The sequence below is a fragment of the Nyctereutes procyonoides genome, unplaced genomic scaffold, assembly GCF_905146905.1.
Source record: "Nyctereutes procyonoides isolate TBG_1078 unplaced genomic scaffold, NYPRO_anot_genome, whole genome shotgun sequence".
In the NCBI taxonomy this organism is placed as follows: Eukaryota; Metazoa; Chordata; class Mammalia; order Carnivora; family Canidae; genus Nyctereutes; species Nyctereutes procyonoides.
This window is the reverse complement of record NW_026575043.1, coordinates 39,681,013-39,698,232: the sequence shown is the minus strand read 5'-3', so window position 1 is coordinate 39,698,232 and position 17,220 is coordinate 39,681,013. Positions and strand designations below refer to the sequence as shown.

Below are 17,220 nucleotides of genomic sequence, written 5' to 3'. Positions count from 1 at the left end.
ATCTGCTACAGATCAGGGTGGACTCCTCTGAAGATCCCTACAGACACTGATGACTAAAATGGTGCCAATTTATAACTAGTCAAGGCAATGAAAAGCGCACATGAAATTAAACTCAGATAATCCAATGCCAACTTTTTAGCTGGTAGATCTAACATGTATGATTAACACTGGTCAGCATCAAACTGAATGTTATGAGTGTCTCCTTTTATACCCTGTTCAACTGGCAGGTAATAACACTGAATAAGGAATTAGTGGCAAGATACAGGAGCAAAGGAGGAACAGCACCAAGAATGTATACTCTAAGAGCAGTCTGTCCATTCAAAGAAGAATGTGGATCTGAATAGTGGAACAGCCCAAAGCATTTCTACTCTGTATTTGAAGCAGAAGATGGTATCATTAACAGTAGGTACTACACCGTAAGAATAGGTATAACAAGGACCTCTGATGAAGGTAAGTTAATGGGTCCCAAAGTTTTGCCATTAATAAGCATGACCATCTCATCTTGCTTTCTAAACCAATGGCTCTCAGAATTCCCTGAAAGATTTAATACATGTGGATGGCTGGGCTCTACCTCTAGAGTCTAATACCACTGAAATGGGGCCTGAGATTTAATATTTCTAACAGGGTACCACGTAGTGCTAAATGCTAGTTTAGGGACCATTCTTTGAGAACCACTGTCTAAAGACTTTTTTTTTTTTTAAGATTTATTTATTTATTCATGAGAGACAGAGAGAAAGAGGCACAAAGGCAGAGGGAGAAAGCAGGCTCCATGCAGTCCCCGACATGGGACTCGATCCCAGGTCTCCAAGATCACACCCTGGGCCAAAGGCAGCGCTAAACCGCTGAGCCACCCAGGCTGCCCAAGACATTTTTAATCCATAATCTTTAGGTGAGTTCTCACTCTGTAGCCTCCATAAGTCCTTCAACGTAATTCACTTTATAATGGCACACTTAAGTACCACCAAAACAGTTTTTGGTCTTAGGAATCTGGCCTGGCAAAATGGGCCTGAGTGGGCTTATAAATTAAGGGCTCAAGACTCTCAGGATAACAGGTGCATATGATAAATCCACTTATAACCATCCCAATTAACCATCACTGAGGCCTAGAGGTAGGCCTGAAAATATCTAACATGACTCTAACTTTACTTCCTGAGACATTCATAGAAACACAATGGACACCAACTGAACCCCAAGGAGTAATTACGCATCTGAGTTGCTTGACAACATCAAGATCATATGTTGTTCTGCAAGGAAGACTAAAGCCTTGCTACTCAAAGTATGGTCAGGGGACCAGCAGTATGGGCACCACCTGGGAGCAGGCTAAAAAGCTGGATTTTGAAGCCCACTCATGACCTAACAACCAAAATTCACACTTTACAAGGGTTCATAGGTGGTCCCCAGACATATCAATGTTTAGGAAGCATGCTGGACTAAAGAATGTCAGAACACGCATGAGACTGTGATATGTAACCCTGAAAAGCACTAGGCCAAACTTCTGAACTCCTCCACGCTTGTGGAAAAAAACCCTAGAATTCTGAACAGACCATTAATGTCATCTCATAAATCAAATGAATGCTAAACTAAGAAAGGTCAAAGGTTAAGGAGCCCTCTCATCTGGTGAATGTGTTTTTTGATCTTGTAGTAAACATCCTACGTTTGCAAGTTTTCACAAAACACATTGCTTATATATAAAAATTACTGAGGACAATTTCCTTCTCTTGCTTCTAAACTTTCTAGCCCATGAACTTGAAGTGGCAGAAACATTACTAAATGCTTTATTTATTCTAATAGTTTGATCTCAAACTGGAGATAAGAAGTAGGATGGCTGAAGTATAATTCTAGTTGTGCAATACCTGACCATTTATTACAATTCTTAGAACACAGAATGGCTTCAAGCTTTCTTCAAAGAGAAAGGCTTAGTTTGCCTCAAGTTACCACGTTACTAGAGCATGAGAAACACATATATAAGAAAAAAAGCACCACCCAAAACACTGCCTAAACATAATCCTAAACACTGCCATTAACTAAATCTTCTCTAATGGAGTGGACAGTAAATGAATTTCCAACTAAATTTGGTAGAGAAGACCATTAGATCTAAGCTCCACTGTCAACCTAAAAATTGCTTTTCTTAATCATTTCTTTGAAGCACATTTATCTAAGCATGACAAAATTCTAAGAATGGACTATCAAATGGGCAATGTTGAGCTTCTTAATCTTTACTGTAGACACACATAAGTTCTAGCCTAGGAGACACCAATATCTTCCCCCAAAATGACGTAAGCCTAAATATGGATATAAAGAGGACATATACATGCTACCCTCTGATCGGTGTGAAAGTGACACAAAAGCCTCTCTGTGTGGACTCTACAAGTAGAATACTAGGAACAACTTTAATTCAAAAAGTGCTAGGAGAGTTGAAATCATAAAAGTTTATGAGAGCAGTTCAAATCAGTTCCCCTTCATTTAATAAGCTTTACTCCATTCAGAATTCACCTGTCAACATTTTAGGTAATGAAGTTGTGAAACATATTCAAGCACTCTCAGGTTTGAGGAAAAACTACATTTGGAAAGACCAAATCTGAATAAATACAATGTTATCGTTTTTTTAATGCTAAAAATGAATACTCCTCTGACAGCACTAGATACTTTACCAAGTAAGTACGAGCAGTGGCACTAGTACACAAAACAAAACCTGACTTCAAACTTTACCCAGTCACTATTCTAGGAAATCAAGAACAATAACCACATCAGAACCCTTGATTGGGTCCACACTTAGAAAACAGAGATATGGGACCAACTAGAACATGACTCTTCTCATCAACAGTCCCAAGCACATTTTGGTACTCTATCATTTCAGGGAATAAGAAATGAACTCACACCTCACTGACTCCTGTCAACCCCTTCAGAAACATTCAGGCACCAACAAGATACTGAAGCAATAGCTTCTGTAAATAGAAGAACTTGAATAATCTGCATGCCAAAACTGAAAATCTTATTCTATAGCATATAAATCAGTAACATACACAGGTGCTAAAGAACATGTGTGTCAACATATGCCGATCCACAAATTCAAATGCCATCTGAGCCAATATTCCCTTCACCCAAAAGCTAATTAGAAGCAAATTCTAGTTTAAACTGCATATTCACACTTGCAGAAAAAGAAATTCAAAGCAATGCTTTACTAGATCTAGTTAATATTTAGTCTACATAGTCAGAATGAGACTCCCACTCTAGATAATACTAATGAAATGCCTACACAATGTTACTAATCTCCCCACCTATAAAGAAACACTATTCCATTAGTAACAAAACTTACTTTTGTATAGCGATGGGGGGATTTGGAGGCTGGTTGCTTCTTCAGGTCAAGGAAAGCATCTCCGTTTTCTGTTTCACCAACACTTCTCCTATCCATGGTTCCTTGGTCTACAATTCTTTGCACCTGGGAGATAAATCAGCGAAACTGTCATGGAGAACAATACGTTTTCAGAAGTCTTGACCGTTTAAAACACTGACTCTCTTCTCTCTTAAAAGGACTATTTTTAAAAACAAAAACAAAGCCTCACTCCACAAAACCAGAACCCATTTGGAAATAGAACGACTGGTACTTAGCTGGGGTGCTCTAAGCATTAAAGGGGTAAGGAAAGCATAAGTGGAAGGTACTCGAATCAGGGTACAGCTTTTAAGCAGATTTAAGACAAAAAGAAACCAAAATTAGTCACTGCCACCTATGAGGACGTTCAGACAGTAGTGGGGAAGTTTCCTGAGTGGGGGCAGGTAGGAGACCGGCTGGGGTTGGGGATCCGGGAAGTCGGACTGTGGTAAAGTGCCTGTCACTTGCCAATGGACGGCGCCAGCTGCCCCTTGTTATCCAGGGGCCAGGGAGTGGGGCTGCGGCCCGAGCGCCCCTCACCCAGCCGGCGGCACCTGTGGCCATGTCAGGGGCGCCCGTGGCAAGGAAGGGGCGAGCTCCGGATCCAGCTCTGAAACTCGGCTTTCCCGGGCCGCGACCCCAACCACCGGCCTCTCGCGCAGGCCCCGGCCCAGCGGCCTCCTTCGGAAGAAGGGCGGGGACTGTACTCACGGAGGGGAGGCGGGCCGGAGGGAGCGGGGAGGCCGAATCCCCCGGCCCGGCCCGGCCCGGCCCGGCCGCTGCGAGCTGGAGCCGGCGCAGGACCGCCGCCGTCCGCCCCGGCCCGGCGGCTCGGGCCCCGCCAGCCCCGGCCCGCCTGCTGCCCGCCGGCCGCCCCGCCGGCCTCGCGCCCCTGCCCGCCCCCCGCGCGCGCCCCGGCGCTCGCGCTCACGCACGCGACCCCGGGAGCAGCGCGCCCGCGCCCCTGCCCTCCCTGTGCCCCGGACGCGCGGCGCCCGGCTCCCGCCGCCGCCGGGCCCTTACTCGGTGCCTCCGCCGCTCGGCGGCCCTTCAGCTCGGCCGCCGCTCCCCTCCTCGCCGCCCGCGCCGGTCCGAGGGCTGCTCCCGCGGCCTTCGCTCTCGCCCCCCCACCCGCTCGGACTGTCTCTCTTCAGCCGCCGTAACCGCGGCCCAGCCCTCCGCTCCTCCTCCGAGGCCCCCTCCCCCTTAATAACTCCCTCCACGCACCCGGGCCCCAGCGCCGCTTTCGCCGCTGCGCGCCCGGATGTGAGGTGGCCGCCGCGGTGCCGGGCGGAAAAGACAGACATCGCGGCGCTCTCCCCAGGCGCCGGCCCCAGCGCGCGCCCGGCGGCGGGGAGGCGGAGGCGGGGACGAGATGGCGGCGGCGGGGAGCGGGCTGGCGCGGCGGCGGCGGAAGCCCTTCCCGGTGCGCACAGGCGGTCGTCCCGGGCAGCCCCGGGGAGGACGCTGCGCTCCCACGCGCGCTTCGAGGCGGGGCGGAACGGGGCGGGCGGTGCCCGCAGCCCGCAGCCCGCAGCCCGCGCCCGGCGGTTCTGTCAGGAAGGCGGTGGCTTCTGCGAGGTGGGCTGGGGTCCGCGGCCGGGTGCGACTGGGGAGCGCGTCGGCTGCCGAGTTCGCCCGGTTCGCGACGGCGGGGAGCCCTGGGGCTTCGGCGGTGGCGGTCTGAGGCGAACCTGGGGCGTGTCTTTTGAGCCTGGCATTTGTGGGCTCGAGTCTCGGGTGGTTCGTTAGCAGTGTAATGTTTGGGCAAAGCCCTGACTTTTTCGGGTTTCTAAAACGGCCCCTCTCTGTAAGTTTATGGCGTTGCGTATTGTCGCATTGACAAATTTGCCACGATTGCTTTTGAATGCACGGAAGGCGTCTGACAGATTCGCTGGACGGCTTCCCCCGCCCACAACCCGATTCTTTCCGTAACCTGCACGGGAAGGGGAAGTGCGAGTGCGTCCGGGTGAAACTGAGCCGGCGAACGTCAAGCGCATAGCACACAGTGGCGAGACCGGCGGGCGGGAGCAGAGCAGTAATAGCAAACATAATTTCCCTGCTCTGAGAAATGAGAGTAAATGCCGTGCTGAGGAGGAGTGATCCGTAAAGATTTGACGGAGACCCCACGTGAGCCCGGTCTGCAGGAGCATCCCCAGTCCTGGTTTTTGCCCCATGCGACCGCCCGGGGTTAGTGTGAAACGATACATAGGCGGAGAGGGAAACGTAAATTTTCTCACCAAGGGGTAGTGAAGTCTGCGTTTCTCTGAAGGGTTCTACTGTCTTTGAGCTTCACATGTAAAATCAGGGGATTGGGCATTGAGTGATCGCTAAGTTCCCTTAGGAGTCTTGGCAACAGAGAAAATTACGAAAACATTTTCCTTCTATAATATTGAATAAAAGGTGTCCCCCCCCCCTTTTTTTTTTTTAAATAAACTGTGTTTCTTACCTATTTTTGCAGGCAAGAGGCAGAGGGAAACGTTTGCAATGTGGGCCCGAGTTTGCATCCCAGCTCTACCACGCTCTACGGGCTGGGGGAGAATTAGGCCATTTCTTTATCCTTAGCCTTGGTTTTCTAATCAGTAAAATTGGAAAGATAACCCACTCACAGGGGCTGTTGTCAAGATTACAAAGGATAAGGTGGGTAAAAAGCCTTATACAACATCCATAAAGCTTCTGGGTGGTTGTTTTTTTAAAGCCTGTTCAGAGACATGTTGTAGGTAATGAAACAGCGCTTGTCTGAATTTAGAAATCAAGCTGCTTTTGGAATCCAGGTTCTTCCTGAGGCTGTCAAAATAGTATAATCCTTTTGCTATCAGGAATAATGAAGAAGGCCCCTTCTTTGAAGCTCTTAAATCCTGGTTCCACCCCTTGGTGTGAAACCTGAGCCAGTCATACCATCTTTCTGGACCTGTTTATTCCTCTGTCAAAAAGGGATAGCAGTACCTACTTTTCAGGCTTGTCGTGGGAATTCGAGATGAGATAATATTAAAAACACTGTTCTAGTCATTTATTGCTGTGTAATAAACCCCGTCAAAACTCAGTAGCTTAACTCAATATTTTGCTCTCAAACCTGCAGTTTAGGCCACTTCTAGCTGGGACTCCGGGTCTCTGCTCCATTCAGATGGGTGGAAAGTTTGGGGCTAGGATCATTTAATGGCTCACATGTTTGGTGCTTGATAGTGGCTTTTGGCTGGAACATTTATATATGCCCTTTCTCTCTGGCCTGAGCTTTTCTCACAACATGGTGGCAGGATTCTAACTGTGGCCAGTTGCTGAACTCTCTTCTAACCTAGCCTCAGAATCATTCTGTACTGCCACATGCCATATTCTATTAGAAGTCACTATGGGGAAGGGACAGACTGCTTTTATGTGGGAGAAGGGTCAAATAATTTGTAAGCATATTTTTAAATTACCACAAATAGACTTAAAATCTGTTCAAGGCATTGTAGCTGGCATGATAGAGGCCTGGCCTGGAGCTAATTTCCTGGACCCTTTGGTCTTTCCTCGTTGGGATACACACTCTTCCACCAAGCTCTCCTTTAGTATCTTGTAGAACCCTGGTCTCAACTCACTTCTATCTCAGAGACTCCATTTGTTCTTATGAAAGGAGTTGCAAATTAGTACCTGGGAATAAAGGTAATAATTTACTAATGAAGAGCATCTATGAATGTCTTTCACCCGTGTCATGCAAAACCTAGATGCTTGCAAATCCTTGTTTCATTGTAGTTTTTGAATGTTTTCGGTAGGAATGACTAGTTCTAAATGCCCCTTTTTTGCAATTAATAGTGAATTTTCAAATATCCCTATGAGAAGCCTCTTTGAGAGAATAAGAAATTATTTACTCTTATTCTTTACTAAAGATAAGATTTTAGTTTAGGTTCGATTGTTGGTTCAAAGTTTGGCATTAAAGGAACTCCCAAAGTTGAGTCAGTTGGGGAAAGTAGCAGTTCAAGAGCAGTAGAGAAGCAAATGAAAATATTGAAATCCTAGTAATTTTGAGAGCAGCCTCATCTCAGAATGTTGGGATTATACCTCAACTAGCTGGTGCCTCTCTAAATGGGCTTTTTTTTTTTTTTCTGTTCAGTTTTTCTTGCTCTTAGGGTAATCCCAGGTTCTAAGAAAATTAGATTGCAACAGTTTCACAGGTGTGTGGCATCATGTACTCAGGTTAAGGACTATAAGGAAATTAAGGGACTTTTAGAAGACCAAAAAACCAAATTCTTTGCAGAGCCCCCATACTTTCTGGTGCTTTACATGTTTTATTTATGGGAAGTACTAAAAACAGACCAAACTGAAATCATGTAAGTGCTGCTGCACTAGCTATTGTTAGTCTATACTATTATGTTCTAATCTTTCCTGACAGGAGTAATTACTTGCATTGTAACTCAAGTGAAAATGTCTTTCATCCCATCCCAAATTAGTCAAAGTCGAGGGTAGTAAAGGTACATGAGAGGAATAAAGCATCAACAAATCACCTAAAAAACACAAAGTACTTATAAGAAAGACTAATTTTACGGTTAGTAAATATCAGTGTTAATTAGGACTTTGAAACTCCCTAAATTAGTCATCCCTAGAAGATTGGTTCCCTTGTCCTGAAGTGGAACTTATTTTAAACACCTGTTTTTTAGTTACAGACATTAGCATATATGGAAAACAGCAAAAATACAAATGACCTGTTTGATTCTATTCCCGGGATATCCAACAAGTTATTTTCATATTTGTGATATAAAATCTCAAGCATTTAAACACATAATGCTAGCCTTTGCTCTTTGCACCAGAAATCTCAAGTGCTTTCTTTTTTTTTTCTTCAAGTGCTTTCAAATGTTTTAACAAAGCACAGGAGAAAAGCATATGAAAGTGCCCCACCCATCTTCCCTCACCCCTATTTTAAAAAGATGATCAGAGTTTTAAAAAATTTAACTACCATTTGCTAGCAATTAGTGCTTGTTAACTACATTTTTAAAGGAAGGGTTAAGAGAAGATCCCAGCCTGGGATAATTTATATGTTCGGGGTCAGCGGAACGACCCCTCCCCACGCCCTCCCGATTGACAACCTCCCCGATACACGCATGCGCGCGCCCTACTCCTTAGACCCCACCCCCCCGCGCTCACTTGCTGGGGAACCACGGAGAACCAAGAGCCAGAGAGGCTCACGCGGGAGCCTGGAGGTGGGGGGAAGGAGGACGTTCGTCAGCGTGGGCCTCCAGACGGGAACCTCATCCCTAGACCTTGCCGCGCGAGGCGTAGCTCGGAGACACTATTCTATAAAGCTCCTGCTCTTGTCGAAGAGTAGGTGTAGGAAGCTGAGCTCTGAGAGGAGCGAGTGGGCCAGGGAGGCCGAGAGCCCACCTTGAGGCCGCTCAGACGGTGCATCCATCTACGCTCTTTGGGGGCAACTTGGCTTTGCAGCTGCCTCAGCAGAGGGAGGCGTGTCGCCTACTCGACGGAGGCTGCGCGAACTGCCGTCCCTGGAGGGGCGTTTCACACGCACGCCGCGTCGCCGTGGAGACGGGGGGCGGAGCCGGCGCGGGACTGTGTAGGGAGGCGCGGGAAGCGCTGAGGCGGCCGGGGGCCTTAGGGCGGGAGGAACCGGGGCCGCGTCTGCCGGCTCCCGCAGGGACTTCCTGAGGCGCGAGGCCCGAGTGCTCGGCTTGTCAGGTATGAGGCCCGGTCCGAATCGTCACCAGCCTCTGAGAGGCTCGTCTTCCTGGGTTTGGAGTCCGGCGGCGAGCGCGCATCCCTCCGAGCTGGGCCCTCTGCCTCCCTTCTCGGAGCCTCCGCTTCCTTCTCTAGAAGTGCAGGCGATGCCGCCTGCCCGCGGACTGTGATCTGGGAGTGGAAGCGGTGTGGAGAGAGCGCGCAGGACTTCGGGAGCCCGCCTTCCTCGCCCTGCGCGGTGCTCGCGTGCTCCCTACCGATGCTGCTGCCCTTCGGCGTCTGGTCGCCCGGGCCCCAGGGGCGCCGCTTCACCCCGCGTCTGGTGCGCTGCAGCCGGGGCTCGGTGCCTGCGTGGGTGCAAGGCTCTTTAGCATGCTCGGGTCCGAATCGGAAGATTCTGGGTCCCTGCTGCGTGGCCAGGTGGGGGGTGAGGGGTAGTGTGCACACACCTCAGGGGTCCCATCTGAACCCAGAGGCCCCAACAGGGCAAAAACGGTGAAGTCGCCCCAGCAGTGGCAGATAAATGCTTCGTTTTTATTTGTAGAACGAATGATGTTAGGGACCTGAGTACCAGTCGTAGCCCTCCTACTTAGCTGGTGGCCTCAGATAATTCGCCTGTAAAATGAAATGGCTACCACCTGTCTGGGTGGTTGTTAAAAAGCAGGTTATTAATGAAAAATGCTTAGTTCTATCTATACCTGACACAGATATCGTGGTACCCGCCTAAGTACCACGAACGTATGAAGATTGGGAGGCTTCCTGGAATAAGTAGTTGAAACTTATTCTGGGGCTTAAGATAGAAATTTAAGTCTTTCCTTGCTTTTCTTTAGGAAGATCGTTGATCTTTCAGTTATTGTTAGCTGCAAAATACTGTAGAAACTTCTTTAAGTTAACTTCTATAATTTTTCAAGTTAACATACATGACTTTAAAAACCAGTATTAAAGGCTTATGATAGAAAACAGCCCCACATCCATTTATAATTTCCATTCTGCTAGCTGTTTCTCCTGATTTTACACACAAATTGGAAATAAATATCCTTATGGGCGATATTTCCTAATTTTTTTAGTTTTACACGTAAAGTGTTGACTGTTATTCGTGAAAGATAAGTGCTTAGCTCGAAGTTTTCCTTCTATCATCTCACCAAAGTAGTTATGTTAATTTATTGTTAAATTGATAAGTGTCATATAACATTTCACAGCCATACCAAGTCCTGCAATTGATCTTTCTTGTACATCCCATTATATTTTCTCAAAATTAATAATTGTCTTATTTTCTCATTTGCCTAGTACTCATGCACAGATCATTAAATTCTTTGTCCTGAATATGTCAGCATTTCTCATGCCTAATTTTCTTTCTTTCTTTTTTTTTTTTTTTTGCAAAATTACTCTCAAAACTGGCCATTTCATCTTTTACCTGGAAATCTTCCTCTGCTCTAATCTGATCTGGTGACTTTGTACCTGCTATACTCAGTTCTAATCCAGAAACTTCTTTTACATCTATTCTGGGATTTGCTTCTTTTTGTTATTCTCTTACATTGAATTAGCTGTTGCCTGGGTTCCTTTTTTTCCCCTTAATTTGCTTCCTTGGTTTTTAGGACACATTTTCCTTTAATAACTACTGCTTTTACTTCCTCCTCCTCCTCTTTTTATTTAACAGCTTTATTGTGATATAATTCACATAGAATACAGTTCACCAAATGAAAGTGTTCCATGGTTTTTACTATATTCAGTTATACAACCATCATCATAATCAATTTTAGAACATTTTCATCACCCTGAAAACAAATCATTACTGTTAGAAGTCACCCCCCTTTCTTTTCAATCCTTCCAGCCCTAGGCAGCCAGGAATTTACTTCATGACTCTAGATTTATCTGATCTGGACATTTCATATAAGTGGAATCATGATATATGGTCCTTTGTGATTGGCTTCTTTTACATAGCATGTGCCAGCATGCATCCTTGTTTTATTTTAAAGATTTTATTTATTCTTGAGAGACACACAGAGAGAAAGAGAGGCAGAGACATAGGCACAGGGAGAAGCAGGCTCCTTGCAGGAAGCCTGACATGGGACTTGATCCTGGGACTGTGGGATCACGTCACTGAGCCAAAGGCAGGTGCTCAACCCCTGAGCCACCCAGGCGTCCCTGCACCCATGTTTTAACATGTACTAGTACTGCATTTCGTTTTATGGTTGCATGATATTTCATTGTATGGATATAGCATATTTTGCTTGTCCATCGATGTGTTGGTGGACATTTGGGCTTTCACTTTTTTGCCTGTTATGAATAATGTTGCTGTGAACACATATAAGTTTTTGTATAGACACTTGTTTTAGGTTCTCTTATCTATGTACCTAGGAATGGATCTGCTGGATCAAATGGTAACTCTGTATTTACCTTTTTGAGGAATTGCCAGTTTTCCAAAGTGGCTGCACCATTTTACATTATCACCATAGTGTATGAGGGTTTCACTTTCTCTACATCCTCACCCAAACACATTACTATCTTCGTTTTTTTTTTTTTTTTAAGTGTATTTATTGAAGTAATCTCTACATCTAGCATGGGACTGGAACTCATGACCTGGAGATCAAGAGTCACATGCTCCTCTGAGCCAGCTAGGTGCCCCAATCTTTCTTTTTTATTGTAACCATACTAATTATTATCTCATTGGGATTTGATTTGCATTTCTCTGATGGGTAATGATGTTGAGTATCTTATATGCTTATTGGCCACTTATGTATTTTGGGGGAGCAATGTCTATTCATGTCCTTTGTCCATTTTTAAATTGGGTTGTCTTTTTATTGAGTAGCAGGAATTTTTAAAAATATAATCTAGATTTGTCACTTAGCAGTGACAATTTTCCCATTCAGTAAGTTGTCTTTTCACTTTCTTTTTTTTTTTATTTATTTATGATAGTGAGAGAGAGAGAGAGAGAGAGAGAGAGAGAGAGAGAGGCAGGCAGAGAGGCAGGCAGAGACACAAGCAGAGGGAGAAGCAGGCTCCATGCACCGGGAACCCGACGTGGGATTCGATCCCGAGGCTCCAGGATCGCGCCCTGGGCCAAAGGCAGGCGCTAAACCGCTGCGCCACCCAGGGATCCCTCACTTTCTTGATGGTGTCCTTTGAAACAATTGTTTTTAATTTGACAACATCCAGCTTTCTGGTAACTTCTCAAGAACAAGATAGCTTAAGTTTTTTCTCCTTGCATGAGGGAAAAAAGTATTTAATCTCTAACATTTGGCCCCGTGCAGGACATCTCATCTGAGAATTTGCATCTTTCAGTTTTGAGAGACTTTCTTCATTTTTTAAAAAAATTTATTTTAGAGAGTGTGTGTGTGCATGTGTGCACATGAACCTGGGGCGGGGCAGAGGGAAAGGGAGAATTTCAAGCAGACTCCGTGCTGAGCTCAGAGCCCAACACAGGGCTTGATCTTATAACCCTTAGATCAAGACCTGAGCTAAAATCAAGAGTCTAACGCCTAACCAACTGAGCCACCTAGGCATCCTGTGTTTCATGTTTTTTGTTTGACAGTTGGTTTGTAGTTTGATCAAGATCCAAAATCAAAGTCCATACATTGCATTTGATTGATCTACATCTTTTTTTTTAAGATTTTATTTATTTATTCATGAGAGACACAGGCAGAGGAAGGAGAAGCAGGCTCCATTTAAGGAGCCCAATGTGGGACTCCATCCCAGGCCCCCGGGATCAGGCCCTGAGCCAAAGGCAGATGCTCAACCACTGAGCCACCCAGGCATTCCTGATTGATCTACATCTTAAGTGTCTTTTAACATATAAGTTTTCCCTTTTCTTCTTCAGTTTATTTGTTGAAGGAACTGGGTCGTTAGTCCCGTGAAGTTCGTACATCATTGATTTTGCTGATTGCAGAATCGTTTGTTCCCTGTATTTTTTGTAAGTTGGTTCTTAGTTGTAGATGAGGCTTAATGATATTTAGACTCAAGTTCTTGGCAGGAATACGTCACAGACCGTGGCACTTCCTCAGATTCCTTTGTTTGTTTTAGTCTCTTTCTTGTTGGAGGTCACGTCCAAATGTCTTATAATTCTTCATTGTCTGTTCATTCTTAAGCGTCAGCAGCTGAGAAATTAGTTAGAAGTTTCCAGTATCTGGGCAGAACTTGTAGGTTTAGGAGCTTTTTTTGGGGGGGGGCAAGCCTGCTTTTTCACTGAGGGAAGTAGAGCACAGAAGTGAGAATCTTGAGAGCTTTTAGTTCTTAGCTTCTTCTGCAAAGATTCTTCCTGTCTCCTGACTGGGAGATAACCAATCTAATTGCCAGAATTCTGGAAGCAGTTTGTGGAGAAGCTGTATATTCTGCCTGGCAGGGTTGTGAGGGAGACCAGGGGCCCCAGCCGCTCACCATATAGACTTCATTCAGTCCTCTCCTTTGTGGCCTATAGCTACAATTCTGGGAGCCATTCCTTGTTTCTTCTAGTTCTGAGCTCTTCTGAGATTCTGTAGGCCTGCTTCTCATTGGTATCCCACTTTGTAGGTATTCCATAGAATCATTATAACAAGACATAAACCCAAGGCAATGACCCATTTATTATAGCAATGTTTAACCAAATATCCTTACTTGAATTATCCTTTAATTTTAATTTACAGAAATAGTCACTAAAGGAGACCTTTATTTCTCGGAGTGTGATACCAGAAACACAAGGAGGAAAAATGTTTGATCTCTGTAAGGACTATTTGTTTTGTATGGATTAAGTGTTTTCTGGCGAATTCCTTCTCTGATTGTCATTGAAATATGTGACCTTCAGTATAAAGGGTGGTTTCATTTTTTTAGAATGAATATTTTTATTATGAATGCCTCACAATTACTCAACATAGGACAAGTCAACCTTAATAGCTTTCCTCCACCACGTACTTAAATCTTACTTCTTGGGCAGCCCAGGTGGCTCAGCGGTTTAGCGCCGCCTTCAGCCCAGGGTGTGATCCTGGAGACCCTGGATCGAGCCTGCTTCTTCCTCTCCCTGTGTCTCTGCCTCTCTCTCTGTCCCACATGAATAAATAAATAAAATATTTTAAAAAATTAAATCTTTCTTCTTTTTCTTACTACTTGAATTAGTTTCCAAAGGCTGCTCTGATGAAATAGTGTAAACTTCATGGCTTATAAACAACAGAAATGTATTGTCTTTTAGTCCTGGAAGCTAGAAATCTGACATCAAGATGTCAGCAGGGCTATCCTCATCCTGAAGGCTTTAGAGGAGGGTCTGTTCCATGCATTTCTCTTCTGGTATTGCCAGCAGTCCTTGGTGTTCCTTGGCTTATGGACACATCATTCCAGTTTCTACTTTCGTCATCATGTGTCTGTCTTTACATGGCATTGTCCTTCCTGTGTGTGTCTATCCCTCTGTCTCATCTCATTTTATAAAGATGCCCGTTGTATTGGATTAAGGGCCCACCTTATTCCAGTGTGGCTTCATCTTAATTACATCTGCAAAGACTATTTCCAAATCAGGTCAATTCATAGGTACCAGGGGTTGGGACTTCATATCTTTTAGGGGGACACAATCTAACCCACAACATTGCTACTCCTTGCACTAAGTAATAAATAAAAACGATGTTACTTTTTTGGTTCATAATGAATATTATGGGTAGAAATTATACCAAATGAAAATGGAAACTATATAATTTACTATTGACCAAAAGTGCCTGGAGATTCTTCTAGGTAACATTAACAACCAAAAAAACTAATCTAGGCAAAAAAAAATCTTGGCCTCTACTAGTGCCCTTATGAAGGGAAGTTTAAGGTCTTAAACTTCCCGCTCCTTCCCTAGAGTACCTGGACAGGAAGAATGAGCCAATTAGAGCCTTTTGAGTATCATTCTCTCTCCTCCCAGTTTTCTTTCTTATAAAATAACTTTTTAAAAATTCAGTTTAAAAAATTTCATAGACTTTCTATGCTCATCTAGTGTTGAATTAAGGAGAGGAGATTAGGAGGTGGCATATAGCTTTTCAGAAATGTGGCTCCTGGGGTGCCTGGATGGCTCAGTCAGTTAAGTGTCTGCCTTCAGCTCAGGTCATGATCCCAGGGCCCTGGGATGAACCTTACGTCATTGGGAAGCCTGCTTCTCCCTCTCCCTCTGCTGCTTCCCCTGCTTGTGCTCTCTCTGTCAAATAAATAAATGAAATGCTTAAAAAAAAAAAAAAAAAGAGAAATGTGACTCCTAAAAGGCTTCAGATAATTTACTCTCCTTTTCCCTCTTTTTCTTATGGTTTAGAAGGGGAAGATAAAAAACTTTTTGATTCATGAAGAATCTGCTTACTAAGAAGTATATATCAAGCCACTGGCCTAATTTCCATCAAAAAAGAAGGAAGCTGAGAATGCAGAGGAAGGTGGACTCCAGGTAAGTGATAGGACTTAAAATTAAAAAAAAAAAAAAAAACAGGGGGGCCCTGGGTGGCGAGTGGTTGAGCATCTCCCGTTGGCTCAGGTTATGATCCTGGGGTCCCAGGATTGAGTCCAGCATCAGGCTCCCTGGAGGGAGCCTGTTTCTCCCTCTGCTTATGTCTGCCTCTCTCTGTGCGTCTCCATGAATAAATAAATAAAATCTTAAAAAAGCTGAAATTGTGGCTCATATAAACCTGTAAACATTTTTGTATAAAAATGATAAATAATAAAAAAGTTTCTTCCTAAATCATGAGTGGTAAGAAAGGAACTTTGGGTAAGATTTTTTTGTTGATATTTTGGGTTTCTCATCTAGAGTGCAGAATATAATGCACATTTCATACATTATGTTATGGTTCAAAACCATTTTGAGTGTGTGGAAATATTAAACTTACGATTCTGAGCAAGAATGAGGATGATTTTGCTGAAGTTGGAAGTTCTTTTTTTTTGTCCCCTTCCCCCCCCCCCCACACAAGTACTTTATTGAATTCAATTGCAGACTGATATGTATATAAAATGCTGTGAGAGGAGTGACAGCCTCAGGCCATGGGCAGCTGCTAATAGCTTCCATAATGTTTTATGACCTCTGAAATTGCTTAGAAAATTATCAGTGATCCAGTGGCAAAAATAACAGTAAATGTAATGATCAGAAGGAGACCCAAGACCAGGGGCCAGATGTTCAGGCCCTTGGCAATGGAGGCACAGTCTTGGGCCCAAATCCTATCACCCACCATCTTTTCTGGTCCTTAGACTTCATGGAATAGATGAATTCTGGGAAGCCCCACACAAGTTCATGAAGATTTTGTTAAAGAGGGACCAGGTTGGGGACTGAAGTCTTGCTGCAGATGTTGATCATGCTGGTAGCCACAGGAGCTGAGCTCTAGGGCACCCTGAGTACAGCCACCTTGTGCTCCTCCTTGAGTATCTCTTAGGTTGTGGAGATGCCGGTGTGGGCACTGGGGAAGAAGGGGTGGTAATTGCAGTTCATTAAACTATTAGATAGAACATGGATTCAGGGGGATCCCTGGGTGGCGCAGCGGTTTGGCGCCTGCCTTTGGCCCAGGGCGCAATCCTGGAGACCCGGGATCGAATCCCACATCGGGCTCCCGGTGCATGGAGCCTGCTTCTCCCTCTGCCTGTGTCTCTGCCTTTCTCTCTCTCTCTCTCTGTGTGACTATCATAAATAAATAAAAATTAAAAAAAAAAAAGAACATGGATTCAGAAAGATGCATAAAATGTACTGTTTACTATATCATTTTGAAACAAACATGTAACCATTACAAGGTAAAGGAATAGTGTACTGTCAACACCACAGAAGTCCCTTTTTATGTTATTTCCTAATCACTCCTGCTCCTTCCCTAAACCACCATCCTACCTTAATAGTAATCATTTTCTCAAATTTCTTTATATGTTTACATCTCAGAACAATATAGTTTAGTTTTGCCCCTTTGTCTTTATATAAATGGAATCATATTACATGTATTCTTTTGTATCTTGATTCTTTCTCTTAAGGTTTTAAGATTCCTTTATGTTGTCTGTGGTTGTAGTTCACTCATTTTCCTGGCTCTATGATACCATGATATAAGAATATTACACAGTTTATGCATATGCAGTATTGTTGATGGACATTTGGGTGTTTCCAGTTTTTGAATGTGATGAACATCTCATATGCATAGAGTGACATGCAGTGGCTCTCAAGTTTGAGCCTGCAACAGAATGAGATTGCTGGACTCCACCAATCAGAGTTTCTGATTCAGTAGATCTCGGTCAGACCCAACGGT

At 44.5% G+C, this 17,220-nt stretch overlaps 2 protein-coding genes across 12 annotated transcripts in view; one reads left to right on the top strand and one right to left on the bottom strand.

Annotated features, from left to right (window-relative positions):
- EIF4ENIF1 (eukaryotic translation initiation factor 4E nuclear import factor 1) overlaps nucleotides 1–4,704 on the bottom strand; it is a 47,010-nt gene extending 42,306 nt beyond the window's left edge. For 2 of the 6 annotated variants that reach the window (XM_055323384.1, XM_055323389.1), the window contains exons 1-2: nucleotides 3,911–3,929; nucleotides 3,317–3,439 (exon numbers count right to left, since the gene is read on the bottom strand). In XM_055323384.1, coding sequence (XP_055179359.1) covers nucleotides 3,317–3,412 — 96 coding nt within the window. In that variant the 5' untranslated portion in view covers nucleotides 3,413–3,439; nucleotides 3,911–3,929. Of the gene's footprint in view, nucleotides 1–3,316; nucleotides 3,440–3,910; nucleotides 3,930–4,081; nucleotides 4,183–4,393; nucleotides 4,511–4,597 lie in introns of those variants that run through there. The other 4 variants (XM_055323388.1, XM_055323386.1, XM_055323387.1 and 1 more) reach the window with 4 other exon arrangements.
- A 164-nt stretch (nucleotides 4,705–4,868) lies between these two features.
- SFI1 (SFI1 centrin binding protein) overlaps nucleotides 4,869–17,220 on the top strand; it is a 94,364-nt gene continuing 82,012 nt past the window's right edge. For 4 of the 6 annotated variants that reach the window (XM_055323383.1, XM_055323382.1, XM_055323381.1 and 1 more), the window contains exons 1-2: nucleotides 4,869–4,951; nucleotides 15,273–15,398. In XM_055323383.1, coding sequence (XP_055179358.1) covers nucleotides 15,301–15,398 — 98 coding nt within the window. In that variant the 5' untranslated portion in view covers nucleotides 4,869–4,951; nucleotides 15,273–15,300. Of the gene's footprint in view, nucleotides 4,952–5,831; nucleotides 6,011–8,925; nucleotides 9,032–15,272; nucleotides 15,399–17,220 lie in introns of those variants that run through there. The other 2 variants (XM_055323380.1, XM_055323378.1) reach the window with 2 other exon arrangements.